At 50.5% G+C, this 13,508-nt stretch overlaps 2 protein-coding genes across 6 annotated transcripts in view; one reads left to right on the top strand and one right to left on the bottom strand.

Moving 5' to 3' along the window:
• BRI3BP (BRI3 binding protein) overlaps nucleotides 1-2,631 on the bottom strand; it is a 39,049-nt gene extending 36,418 nt beyond the window's left edge. For all 3 annotated transcript variants that reach the window (XR_013401680.1, XR_013401681.1, XM_002798836.4), the window contains exon 1: nucleotides 2,315-2,631. Coding sequence is in view for 1 of the 3 variants with exons in the window: in XM_002798836.4 (XP_002798882.4) it covers nucleotides 2,315-2,518 (204 nt within the window). In the remaining 2 variants the exon portion in view is untranslated. The remainder of the gene's footprint in view (nucleotides 1-2,314) is intronic.
• Nucleotides 2,632-7,140: 4,509 nt separating this feature from the next.
• The window catches only part of DHX37 (DEAH-box helicase 37), a 45,167-nt gene continuing 38,799 nt past the window's right edge, over nucleotides 7,141-13,508 (top strand). For all 3 annotated transcript variants that reach the window (XM_001103101.5, XM_077955779.1, XM_077955778.1), the window contains exons 1-2: nucleotides 7,141-7,356; nucleotides 12,835-13,004. In XM_001103101.5, the coding sequence (XP_001103101.5) occupies nucleotides 7,251-7,356; nucleotides 12,835-13,004 (276 nt within the window). In that variant the 5' untranslated portion in view covers nucleotides 7,141-7,250. The remainder of the gene's footprint in view (nucleotides 7,357-12,834; nucleotides 13,005-13,508) is intronic.

Below are 13,508 nucleotides of genomic sequence, written 5' to 3'. Positions count from 1 at the left end.
TAGTGAGACGAGGTCACGACACTGCACTCCAGCCTAAGCAACATTGGAGCCAGACCCCCGTCTCAAAAAAAAAAAAAAAAAAAAAAAAACCTGCCAGGTGTGGTGCCTCACGCCTGTAATCCCAACACTTTGGGAGGCCGAGGGGAGTGGATCACAAGGTCAGGGGATCGAGATCATCCTGGCTAACATGGTGAAACCCCTACTCTATTAAAAACACAAAAAAATTAGCCGGGCGTGGTGGTGGGCGCCTGTAGTCCCAGCTGCTCGGTACGCTGAGGCAGGAGAATGGCGTGAACCCGGGAGGCGGAGCTTGCAGTGAGCCGAGATCACACCACTGCACTCCAGCCTGGGCAACAGAGCAAGACTCTGTCTCAAAAAAAAAAAAAAAAAAGAAAGTGAAAAAACAAGTCAGGTCAGCCTCTGAATGCTGCACTGACTCGGGGAACAGGGAAGGGGTCATAAGGCAGGAAAACAGGCGAGAGATACTAATGTGGGCTCCAGGTCCACCCTGCCTAGGTTCACACCCTGGCTCTGCCACTCATCTGACCTGAAACCAGCCACTTCACTGCTCTGTGTCTCAGTTTCCTCATCTGTCAAATGGGAACAGTAATACTACCTACTGCACCGGATCATTCTAAGGATTATATAAGGTTATTCTATCTACAAAAGCACTTAGTAATCATTAGCATCTCCATTAAAGGTACAAACCCTGGTTTACCCCAGGAAGAGCTCTGACCCCCAGATTCACAGATGCTCTGCCAGAATAGGCTGTCTTATTTAAGTCTTAAATATCCACTCATATTTCATGTTTATTGGCCTTAGATTGTCACATGGAACCGCCATCAGTTGAGACATGGGGATCCTGTTGAGACATGGGGATCCCTGCGTGAAAAAGACAGGCTTCTTTTTGCTCTAAAACAAATGATTTCTGCCTTCAAATGGCTCCGGAACAGCATCAAGAGGAAGTAAGTGAGGCTCCGTGGGCTCACACCCCAGATCCCGCCCCCGCCAGACTCCAGGGCAACCTTTTCACATTCAGGCGTTCAACCCTGCTTCCTTGCCCCTCCTTGGTCACCTACAAAGCGTTCTCTCCCCTACATGTATGAAGACACAGACCCACCTGTGCAAGAGGTGCCCCTGCCCATAGGAGAGGGAAGTCAAAAGTTACCGTTTTCCTAACAAATTAACCTTTCATTTTATCCAGTAAGAACATCCAGTCAATCTTATTTGGGCCTTAATGTTCCTTTCTATTCCCCACTCCCTCTCAATGAGCAGAAAACTTTAATTTTTTAGCCATGATTCTGGGCCAGGAAGGTACCAACTATTCATAATTACAAGCTTGCAATGAAGGGGAATGATTACTATCCCCATTTAACAAATAAGGAAACTGAGGCTCAAAGAAGTGAAGTCACTTCCCCAAAGCCATCCTAACTGGTAGAGCTCCAACTTGAACCCAAGCTTCTCTGACTCCAAAACCCCAGGAAGGCTGGCAGCAAGCAAGACCTCCCTCCTCCCCAGGGAACAGCAAAGGAACCGCAATACCACACACAACTGTCCCCAGGAACTTCCTCCTTCTCAGGAGCTGGTCGGCAGACTTCGGCCCGGAATGGCACCCCTATCCCACCTAGCTCCAGAGAGCAGGAACTGGGGAAAACTCCCTCCGCTCCTCCTGGGACTCAACACCCTTCCCAGGAGGCTGCAGGGTCCTGGACCTCCCCAAACTAAACAAAAGGCTCCACGCGAAAAGCCCCGCACATAGTAGGTACTCGGGTTTCCCAAAGCAACCGAGCAAATCGTATTGCTTCCTTCTTTTCCTGTAAAGTAAAAACAACTCCAAGTATCTTCAAAGCAGGAGAAGGAGTGGGGCAGAAGGTCCCAGGGGAAGTGGGTCGGGACGCGAGGCTAAGACAAACCCTGGGTAGCTGGGGAGGGCGCAGCCGCGTGGAGACCGAGGGCGCCAGCGTGCTGCCTGGCTCACAGTAGGAGCCATTCAAACGCGGTGAATGAATGAATGAGACGCGCGGCAGGCGTCAGCGCAGCCGGGAGAGACTCTGGCCGCGCCGACCGCGGGGGCAAGGTCCAAGGAGAAGCTTGGCGCAGAGGAGAGGGCGGCCCGAGGCCCGGCCGCCCAGACCTGCACTGGTCAGGCCCGGCGGGGACCGCAGGAGGCAGGCCCCGAGGCGCAGGCCGGACCCCCTTCCCGCGCGCCGGCCGGGCGGGCGCCCCGGAGGCCGCGCTCCTCCCAGGCCGGCCCGGGCAGCCAGGTGCGCGGCGGCCGGGGCAAGGTGACCGCGGGCGCGGGCCCGGCGCCCACCTTCTGAGCGGCGCGCACGTTGTCCTCGCCGAACAGGCTGCTGACGCTCTGCGAGAAGGTGTTGACCGTGCGGCGGTAGCTGTTCTTCTCCGCGCCGCCGCGGCCCCGCGCCCCCTGCGCGCCCGGGGCCAGCAGCCCGAGCAGCAGCAGCAGCAGCAGGAGCCCGGCCCGGGCCAGGGGCCCGCCTGAGGCGCGCGCGCCCATGCTCGGCCGGCGGGGTGCGGGGTCGCGGTGCCGGGTGAGGGCCGTGCGCTGGGCCGCCGCGGGCTCCGGCTAGGGCAGGGTTGGCGCGCTCGGGGGCCGCGCGCCGCGCCTTTACCCACCGCCGCCGCCGCTGCTGCGCCACCCGCCCCGCCCCGCGCGCAAAGGCGCGACGGCCCAGCCCACGCTGCGCCCCGCCCCCGGCGCGGGACCAACGCGACCCGGCCCCGGGGCCCCGCGCCCGCCTCCCGGAAGCCTGCCCCGACCCGGTACGGCTTCTCATCAATTAAAAAAAAATTCTTTCTTTTGACTTATCCGTGGGAAAGCAACCCGTGCCTGTAAAACTTGCAACAGCTTCAACCAGGGAAGTGACCGCAACTGATTGGAAAACATGAAATAGACATATATGTAATCTCCCTGAATTTATTATAATGGTACCCCAAAATTGGCCCTCGTGGGCATCAGCTCATCCATTCTGAAAATTTTAAATAACAAAAAAGCATCAGGCATCCTCCTACTCTTCCTGAATGAACTGTATTTCAGAGCCCCAAAATAGTAGGGGAGGGAAACTTTCTTTTAGCACAGTCCGGCTAATACATGAGGATGAATGAGAGAATCCGAAAATTATTTGGCACCCCTCAATGGAATGATGGATTCACGCGATGATCATCAGAAATGGGTAAAACCAAGAGGCGAGGATTTGGCGGGGAACTTGAAAATGGAGGGGCCAAGCCGCGAAGTCCCGGCCCCGCCAATCGATCTTAGTGCCAGGAAGTACCAGCGCCACCTGCGATGGATTCTTGCCAAGACAAGTTGAGCATGAACCTGGTGGGGCCTCTAGATCAAACCTATAGTTTACAGGAAATATGGCAGATAAGGAAAACTTACAAGCAGCAGAAGCAACCAACCAACTCCATCATGTGGGGCATTCAACGAGACAAACGACCCAGTTCGTTCAATAAATAAGCGGTATAAAAGGTGAGCGGAGAGGAGGATAATTGGTTTTAAAGACTTAAGAACCATAATAACCCATGCAATGCAAGGACCCTGTTTGCATCCTAAATCAAATCAAGTCTAACCAACTTTCTTTTTAGACAACCAAGAAAATAAAACTCAATTTTTGCCAATCCAAAGAATAAAAAATGCTCTTATTTTTGAATTTACATTTTCTGGATTCCTAGTAAGGTTTTCATAAATTTATTGGCCATTTGAATTACTTCTCTTTGAATTATGTATTCATATCCTTTGCACATTTTTTCCTGTGTTGTTTATCTTTTTAAAAACTTTTTTGTAGGCCAGGTGCGGTGGTTAACGTCTGTAATTCTGGCACTTTGGGAGGCTGAGGCGGGCAACCTGAGGTCGGGAGTTCAAGACCAGCTTGACCAACGTGGAGAAACCCATCTCCACTAAAAATACAAAATGAGGCCGGGCGCGGTGGCTCACACTTGTAATCCCAGCACTTTGGGAGGCCGAGGCAGGCGGATCACAAAGTCAGGAGATCAAGACCATTTTGGCTAACATGCTGAAACCACGTCTCTACTAAAAATACAAAAAATTAGCCGAGCGTGGTGGCAGGTGCCTGTAGTCCTAGCTACTCGGGAGGCTGAGGCAGGAGAATGGCGTGAACCCGGAAGGCAGAGGTTGCAGTGAGCCGAGATCGTGCCACTGCACTCTAGCCTGGGCAACAGAGTGAGACTCTGTCTCAAAACAAAATAAAACAAATATATATATATATATATAAAATGAGCCAGGTATGGTGGAGCCTGCTTGTAATCCCAGCTACTCGGGAGGCTGAGGCAGGAGAATCGCCTGAACCTGGGAGGTGGAGGTTGCAGTGAGCCGAGACTGAGCCACTGCACTCCAGCCTGGGCAACAAGAGTGAAACTCTGTCTCAAAAACAAAACAAAAAAAAACAACTTTTTTTACTCTGGGTGTAGTGGCGCACGCCTGTTTTGGGAGGCCAAGGCAGGAGGATTGCTTGAACACAGGAGTTCGAGACCAGCCTGGCCAACATAGTGAGACCTATCTCTACAAAACATAACAATAAACTTTTTAATTAAGGTATAATATACAGAAAAATACACAATCATATAAATTTTTATGAATTTTCACAAGCTGAATACACAAGGTAACCAGCACCCAGATGGAGAAATGAAACATTACCAGTTTCCCCCAAAGCCTCCCTTTGTTCCCTCCCATTCACTAGGCTCCTCTTAAAATTTAGGGGATTCATGTGTTTGAAGTTTATGTAAATAGAACCACACAGTACGACTCTGGGGGTTGGCTTCTTTTGTTCAACTTTATTTTTTATTTATTTTTAATTTTCTGAGACGGAGTCTTACTCTATTGCCCTGCTGGAGTGCAGTGGCCATGATCTTGGCTCACTGCAACCTCTGCCTCCCAGGTTCAAGCGATTCTTCTGCCTCAGACTTCCGCGTAGCTGGGACTATAGGCACGTGCCACCACACCTAGCTAATGTTTGTATTTTTAGTGGAGACGGGTTTCGTCATGTTGGCTAGGCTGGTCTCAAACTTCTGACCTCAGGTGATCCGCCTGCCTCGGCCTCCCAAAGTGCTGGGATTACAGGTGTGAGCCACCATGCCCGGCTTTTGTTCAACTTTATATTTGTGAGATCCATCCATTCTGTTATGTACCTGCCTTCTTCTTGCTGTCTAGGATGGTCTATACCATCTGGAAGGTAATTCATTGATATATTACATTTTAGAAGGAAATATAGGCAAGTGTACTAATATCTATTTAACATTTTTTAAAGGTTTTCTAAACTTTTTTTTTTTTATTTGGAGATGGAGTCTCGCCCTGTCGCCCAGGCTGGAATGCAGTGGTGCCATATCGGCTCACTGCAACCTCCGCCTCCCAGGTTCAAGCGATTCTCCTGCCCCAGCCTCCCAAGTAGCTGGGATTACAGGAACACGCCACTACGCCCAGCTAACTTTTGTATTTTCAGTAGAGACGGGGTTTCACTATGTTGGTCAGGCTGGTCTCGAACTCTTGACCTCGTGATCCGCCAGCCTCAGCCTCCCAAAGTGCTGGGATTATAGGCGTGAGCCACCGCGCCCAGCCTCTAAACTTTTAATTTATTTAAATAAACACATTTAAAAAAGAAACTTTAGATCACTGTCATCCTAAGCAACAAAATCCATAAAAAGACAGATTTGAGCCTGGGTGCGGTGGCTCAGGTCCGTAATCTCATCGTTTTGAGAGGCCAAGGTGGGGGGATCACTTGATGTCAGGAGTTTGAGACCATTCTGGCCAACATGGTGAATCTCTACTAAAAATACAAAAATTAGATGGGCATGGTGGTGGGTGCCTGTAATCCCAGCTACTTGGAAGGCTGAGACAGGAGAATAGCTTGAACTCGAGAGGTGGAGGCTGCAGTGAGCCGAGATTGCTCCACTACACTCCAGGCTGGGCATCAGAGAGAGACGTCTGTCTCAAAAAAACAAAAACAAGAAAATAAACAGAAAACCCCACAGATATGATACGCTGATTATGCTTTTTTAAAAATGTCATTAAGGCCTTCATGGTGGCTTATACCTGTAATTCCAGCACTTTGGGAGGACAAGTGGATCCCTGGAGCCCAGGATTTTGAGACCAGTTTAGGCAACATAGGGAGACACCATCTCTACAAAAAATAGAAAAATTAGCCGGTTGTGGTGGTATGTCCCTGTAGTCCTAAGTACTCAGGAGGCTGAGGTGGGAGGAGAGGTCAAGGCTGCAGTGAGTGGTGCTTGCACCACTGCACTCTGGCCTGGGCCACAGGGCGAGATCTTATCTCTAAAAAAAAAAAAAGAGAGAGACCTTATCTCAATAATAATAATAATAATAATAATAATAATGCATTGTTTCCCAGTGTGTTACAATGTGATGTCTAATAGACAACTTTAATATTTTTTTTTTGAGACAGACTCTAGCTCTGTTGCCCAGGCTGAAGGGCAGTGATGCAATCTTGGCTCACTGCCAACCTCCACCTCCTGGGTTCAGTCAGTTCTCTGCCTCAGCCTCCCGAGTAGCTGGGATTACAGGCGCCTGCCACCATGCCTAGCTAATTTTTTTTTTTTTTGGTATTTTTAGTAGAGACGGGGGTTTCACCATCTTGGCCAGGCTGGTCTTGAACTCCTGACCTTGTGATCTATTCGCCTCGGCCTCCCAAAGTGCTGGGATTACAGGCGTGAGCCACCGCGCCCGTAGAGGCCTCCTTTTAGATCTTCCATCTGTCCCTGGGATGGAAATATTTGGTGCCTTTTTAAAACTACACGACTAATACGTTTCTTGTAGGAATATCAGAAAATGCAGATGCGCAAACCAGGGTTGGGGGGAAGAAGTTTGGAGTATTGGGGGTGAGGTGTATTTTTAAAGGTGGCAAAACACTTCCACTCCCAAGCAGCCAAATTAGTATCAGTAGATATAATTCATATTTAATCCCAGACTACCGCAAGCGAGAACAGCCCCGGACTTAAACTTCGGCCTGGGCGGGGACCTCAGGCCCCGCCTCCTCTAAATAGCCCCGCCCCCTTCCCGACCCGGCTCCGCCTCTCCCCTCGCATGTTTTTTCTTCCAACCCCGCCCCTCATCGGCCAAGTCAGTTACAGCTCTCGCGATAACGTAACCCGGAAGTCTCACGGCCGGAGTTAGTGGTCCGGGAACCCACGTGGGCTGAGTTTCGGGTTGCTTTGGTGGTCCGACCCGCTGTGGTGCTCACCCGGGCCTAGTCGCCATGGGGAAGCTGCGCCGGCGGTACAACATCAAGGGGCGCCAGCAGGCGGGTCCCGGCCCCTCGAAGGGCTCCCCCGAGCCGCCCCCCGTGCAGCTGGAACTAGAGGGTAAGACAACCCCGGACGGGGGCTGGATTTCGGGAATTTCCCAGGGCGGCCTGTGCCCTGCCTTCAGGACTCTGGGGTGAGGATCCCAGAGGGGTGGGATGGGTCCCCCCATTCCAGATGATCCAAAGGAGAGGGACTTAGTGACAGCCTAGTTTTAACAGTGTGTGGGGAATACCCGTGGTTTCTCTCGCCCTCAAATAGTAACATGGAGAATTTGGCAAAAAAAATAAGAGTAGTTCCTTCGCTTCCCATGACTTCGATTATAATCTCTTTATAATCTTCAGCAACCCCCAAATATGTATTTTCAGCCCAGTCTTGTCTGCTCAACTTCTGGCTGGCTGACATTTCTCTCAGACCCCTTTTTAGTAGTAGCCCTTATTACATGCCAGGCACTATTCTCGGCACTGAGACATAGCAGAAAGGTAGATTTTTAGAAAATCCCTGAGTTACCTGCTGTATAGGAGGAGACAGGGAAAGAATAAACATATAGAAAATTCTGTGGATACCGTGAGCAGATAAAACAGAAGAGGTCATTGTGTGGGTTGCAGCATCCCATAGAGTTGCTGGAGAAGACATCACTCTGTTAGAGTCAAGATCTGAAGGAGGCCTGAGTAACTGCCTGGAGATGGGAGAAAAAACAGGGGGCCAGGGCAGGTCAGGCCTGGACTGGGGTTTTGGCGAGGACTGGGGCTTTTTCTCTATGGGAAAGGGCAGCCATGAGGGCAGAGGAGGACAGATGAGGGCTTATGTTTTAACAGTATCACTTTGGCTGCTGTGTTGAGAAAAAACAGTAGAGGTGAAAGGTAGAACCAGGATGGGGAGGAGGTGGAGGTGATGCTTGGACCAGGGGGCAGCAGTAGGAAGGTGAGAAATGGGGGGATTCAAGATGTGTTTTGAAGGCCAAGCTGGCAGTATCTGCTGGCTGACAGGGCTTGTGGACAAAAACAATGGCGGTGACAAAGAATGACTCCCAGCGGTTGAGTGGGTAGCTCGTGGGGAGGACCAAGAGCTCAGCTTTGGATATGGGTAGTTTGGAGCCTGTTAGATATCCAGGCAGGGAGAGTAGGCGGGCAGCTGTTGACTCAGATACTCAAGAGATGCAAGTCCAGGTGGAGGTATCCATTTTGGAATCAGACATGTATATAGGTATTTATTTAGTCAGAAGACTGAGGGTATGAGTCCAGCCCTGGAGGAGAGGGAAATAAGGAGCCTGCAAGGGAGATGGAGTGGCCCGGAAGGTGTGTGATGAGCTGCGACAGTGTGATTGCCCTGGGACCAGGGAGGAGGACTCTCCCTGTGGGTCAGGTGCTGCTTCGGAATCAGGGAAGGACCGAAGAACCACTGGATTTAACACCGGAAGGGCATTTAGCACCTCAGTAGGGGTGCTCTTGGAGGAGGCTTGTGGTGAAGCAATTGTGTGGGTTCAAGGATGTCCTGTAGGCCCCTGAAACTAAACATGTTCCAAAATTGAACTCATCCAGCCACTTGTGTTAAGACTCCAAGGGCCAGGCTGACTTGGCCATTAAGAAAGATTCTAGGAACAGAAGGAAAGGTCACCAGGGGTGCTGGAGGAGTCTGCTTCCTTCCACCACTAATCAGCATTCTCTTCCACACATTTGTTGGACCTGGAAGGCAGTGAGGGTATAGGGAAGACTGTCAGAGTGGGAATATGATAGTCTGAGTTCAGTCCTTGGAAGTTGCACAGATGGGCCGGGCATGGTGGCTACACCTATAATCCCAGCATGTTGAGAGGCCAAGGCAGGCAGATCACTTGAGGTCAGGAGGTTGAGACCAACCTGGCCGACATGGTGAAATCCCATCTCTACTAAAATACAAAAACTAGCCAGGCATGTTGGTGGGCACCCGTGGTCCCAGCTACTCGGGAGGCTGAGGCAGGAGAATGGCGTGAACCCGGAGACAGAGGTCACAGTGAACCAAGATTGCGCCACTGTACTCCAGCCTGGGTGAGAGAGTAAGACTCCATCTCAAAAAAAACAGAAGTTCCACAGACAGGCTGGGAGTTGAGGCAGATCCCCTAGCATCTCTGTGCCTTTGTTTTCACGTCTGCAGAATGGGACCAGTAGCACACGTTGAGCATCCTTAATCCAAAATACTCCAGAATTCTAAAGTTTTTGAGTGTCAACATGACACTTAAAGGAAATGCTCATTGGAGCTTACAGATTTCAAATTTTTTAGATTAGGGATGCTCAACCAGTAAATAGAATACAGATATTCCTAAATCTAAGACACATCTGGTCCCTAGTATTTCTGGAAAGGGATATTTAACCTGTGGTAGCTGTCCTACCTCCTATCAGAGTTTTGGAGGTGGTAATTTGGGAAAATATGTTGGTGACCGAAACGAGAATGCTTTGAAACGTAAAGAAAGGTTACAGAGGCGGGGTGTGTCCCGGGACAGGGGACAACTGTTATGATGGCAGTGACAATTCAGGATGGCACCTCAAAGACAGCTGTAGACACTGGACTGACACTTGGAACTGGACCATCTGAGCAGAGGGGCTGAGGTCTCTCAGACCCAGAGATTTGGGGAAAGTTGTTTCTCACATCAGAACAGGACATTTCCATGTATTCCTGCCTTTCTCAGGGCCTAGAGGAATCTCATAAGAACATGACTCAGATTGCCTTCTTTTATTTATTTATTTATTTATTTATTTATTTATTTATTTATTTGAGATGGAGTCTCGCTCTGTCTCCAGGCTAGAGTGCAGTGGCGCAATCTCTTGACTTCAGGTGATCTGCCTGCCTCGGCCTCTCAAAGTGCTGGGATTACAGGCATGAGCCACCGCACCCAGCCCACTGTACTTAATTAGGGTCACAAAACCTGTCCTCTTTGTAACATAAAGACGTAGAAACCAAACAGTTAATCAAAGAATCAGATCCTCGGACGGGCGCGGTGCCTCACGCCTGTAATCCCAGCACTTTGGGAGGCCGAGACAGGCGGATCACGAGGTCAGGAGATCGAGACCATCCTGGCTAACACGGTGAAGCCCCATCTCTACTAAAAATACAAAAAATTAGCCAGGCGTGGTGGTGCATGCCTGTAGTCCCAGCTACTCAGAGGCTGAGGCAGGAGAATGGCGTGAACCCGGGAGGCGGAGCTTGCAGTGAGCTGAGATCGTGCCACTGCACTCCAGCCTGGGTGACAAAGCGAGACTCCGTCTCAAAAAAAAAAAAAAAAAGAAAAGAATCAGATCCTCCCCACACAGGAACACCAGACAGCAAACCCCAGCATCAGACGTCAGGCAGACACAGGTATTTGCTAAGGTTTGTCCTACCTAAGATTCTGCAATTGGTGGAGTTGAAGAGTGATATGATAACTGAATTTTTCTAAATTTGTCTAGATTGTATACGTTCAAACTATTATAGAAATAGATAAGATGGAAACTTAGCCTAGTCCACTATACACTCTTTTTTTTTTTTTTTTGAAATAGAGCCTTGTTCTGTCGCCTAGGCTGGAGTACAGTGGCATGATCTCTGCTCACTGCAACCTCTGCCTCCCGGGTTCAAGCAGTTCCCCTGCCTCAGCCTCCCGTGTAGCTGGGATTATAGGTGCATGCCATCACATCTGGCTAGTTTTTGTATTTTTTGTACAGACGGGGTTTTGCCATGTTGGCCAGGCGGGTCCCCAACTCCTGGCCTCACTTCCCAAAGTGTTAGGATTGCAGGCGTGTGCCACCGCGCCCGGCCCTACTGTACACACTTAAGAGAGTATCAGGCTGGGCCGGGCGCAGTGGCTCAAGCCTGTAATCCTAGCACTTTGGGAGGCCGAGACGGGCGGATCACGAGGTCAGGAGATCGAGACCATCCTGGCTAACACGGTGAAACCCCGTCTCTACTAAAAAATACAAAAAACTAGCCGGGCGAGGTGGCGGGCGCCTGTAGTCCCAGCTACTCGGGAGGCTGAGGCAGGAGAATGGCATAAACCCAGGAGGCGGAGCTTGCAGTGAGCTGAGATCTGGCCACTGCACTCCAGCCTGGGCCACAAAGCAAGACTCCGTCTCAAAAAAAAAAAAAAAAAAAAAGAGAGTATCAGGCTGGGCATAGTGGCTCACGCCTATAATCCCAACACTTTGGGAGGCTGAGGTGGGTGGATCACTTGAGGTCAGTAGTTCGAGACCGCCTGGCTAAGATGGTAGAACCCAGTCTCTACTAAAAATACAAAAATTAGCTGAGCATGGTGGTACATGCCTGTAATCTCACCTGCTCGGGAGGCTGAGGCAAGAGAATTGCTGGAACCTGGGAGGCAGAGGTTGCAGTGAGCCGAGATTGCACCACTGCACTCTAGTCTGGGGTGCAAAGCGAGACTCTTTCTCAAAAAAACAAAAAGATAACATCATAGTATTATTTTTCTTTTTTTGGGGGGGGAGGGCGTTGTTTTTTTTTTTTTTTGACAGAGTCTTGCTCTGTCACCCAGGCTGGAGTGCAGTGGTGTGATCTCGGCTCACTGCAACCTCCACCTCCCAGATTCAAGAGATTCTCCTGCCTCAGCCTCCCAAATAGCTGGGATTACAGGTGCCCACCACCACACCTGGCTAATTTTATATTTTTAGTAGAGACAGGGTTTCGCCATGTAGGCCACACTGGTCTGGAACTCATGACCTCAAGTGAGCCACCTGCCTCAGCCTCCTGAAGTGCTGGGATTACAGGCATGAGCCCCTGCGCCTGGCCTTGAGAACATCATAGTATTGTTATGAAAATAGATTTGGGCCGGGCGCGGTGGCTCAAGCCTGTAATCCCAGCACTTTGGGAGGCCGAGACGGGCGGATCACGAGGTCAGGAGATCGAGACCATCCTGGCTAACACAATGAAATCCCGTCTCTACTAAAAAGAATACAGGCCGGGCGCGGTGGCTCAAGCCTGTAATCCCAGCACTTTGGGAGGCCGAGGCGGGTGGATCACGAGGTCAAGAGATCAAGACCATCCTGGCTAACATGGTGAAACCCCGTCTCTACTAAAAATACAAAAAACTAGCCGGGCGAGGTGGCGGCACCTGTAGTCCCAGCCACTCGGAGGCTGAGGCAGGAGAATGGCGTGAACCTGGGAGGCGGAGCTTGCAGTGAGCCGAGATCGCGCCACTGCACTCCAGCCTGGGTGACACAGCGCGAGACTCCGTCTCAAAAAAAAAAAAAAAAACAAAAAACAAATAAAAAGAATACAAAAAACTAGCTGGGCGAGGTGGCGGGCGCCTGTAGTCCCAGCTACTCGGGAAGCTGAGGCAGGAGAATGGCGTGAAGCCGGGAGGCGGAGCTTGCAGCGAGCGCAGATGGCGCCACTGCACTCCAGCCGGGGCGACAGAGCGAGACTCCGTCTCAAACAAACAAAAAGATTTGACCTCACAGACTCCCCTGTTCCTGTGTCCAGGCTCTGGAGGCCCCCATGTGGGTCAGGGGGACTATGGGAGGCAGGACCAGAGCCACCTCAAGGAGAATGGGGCCTTAATAATTGTCTGCGCTCTTTCAGACAAGGACACTTTGAAGGGAGTTGATGCGAGCAACGCACTCGTTCTACCGGGGAAGAAGAAAAAGAAGACCAAAGCCCCTCCGCTGTCGAAGAAGGAGAAGAAGCCTCTGACCAAGAAGGAAAGGAAAGTGCTGCAGAAAATCTTAGAACAGAAGGAGAAAAAGAGCCAGGTACGCCCCACTCGGACAGGATCTGCACGTGGCTATCCAGAATAGAGAGAGATGGGGGGGGTCTCTCTCCTCCTAAGGGGGTGACTAGAGAGAGATGGGGGGGTCTCTCTCCTCCTGAGGGGGTGTCTTTGGTGCAACTGATAGAACTTTCTGGAATGAGGAAAATTCCAGTGCATGGTCCAGTGCAGTAGCCACTAACCACATGTTGCTGTTGAGCACTTGAAATGCAGCTACTATGGCAGAGGAACTGAACTGAACTATTCTGGAGAATGTCCAACTTTTTTCCTTAATTGTTTTTTCTTCTTTTTTTCAAAATTTACATTTAATTTTTTTTTTCCTTTTTTGTTTTGTTCCACCACCCCCCACACCTTTTCTGGCTCTACCAAACCTTAAATTTTTATTTTATTTTATTTTATTTTGAGATGGAGTCTTGGTCTGTTGCCCAGGCTGGAGTTCAGTGGTGCGATCTTGGCTCACTGCAAGCTCCGCCTCCTGGGTTCAAGC

Source organism: Macaca mulatta, chromosome 11, assembly GCF_049350105.2.
Source record: "Macaca mulatta isolate MMU2019108-1 chromosome 11, T2T-MMU8v2.0, whole genome shotgun sequence".
In the NCBI taxonomy this organism is placed as follows: Eukaryota; Metazoa; Chordata; class Mammalia; order Primates; family Cercopithecidae; genus Macaca; species Macaca mulatta.
Note: the sequence above shows the minus strand (reverse complement) of the source record. Positions and strands in the feature narration are given on the sequence as shown.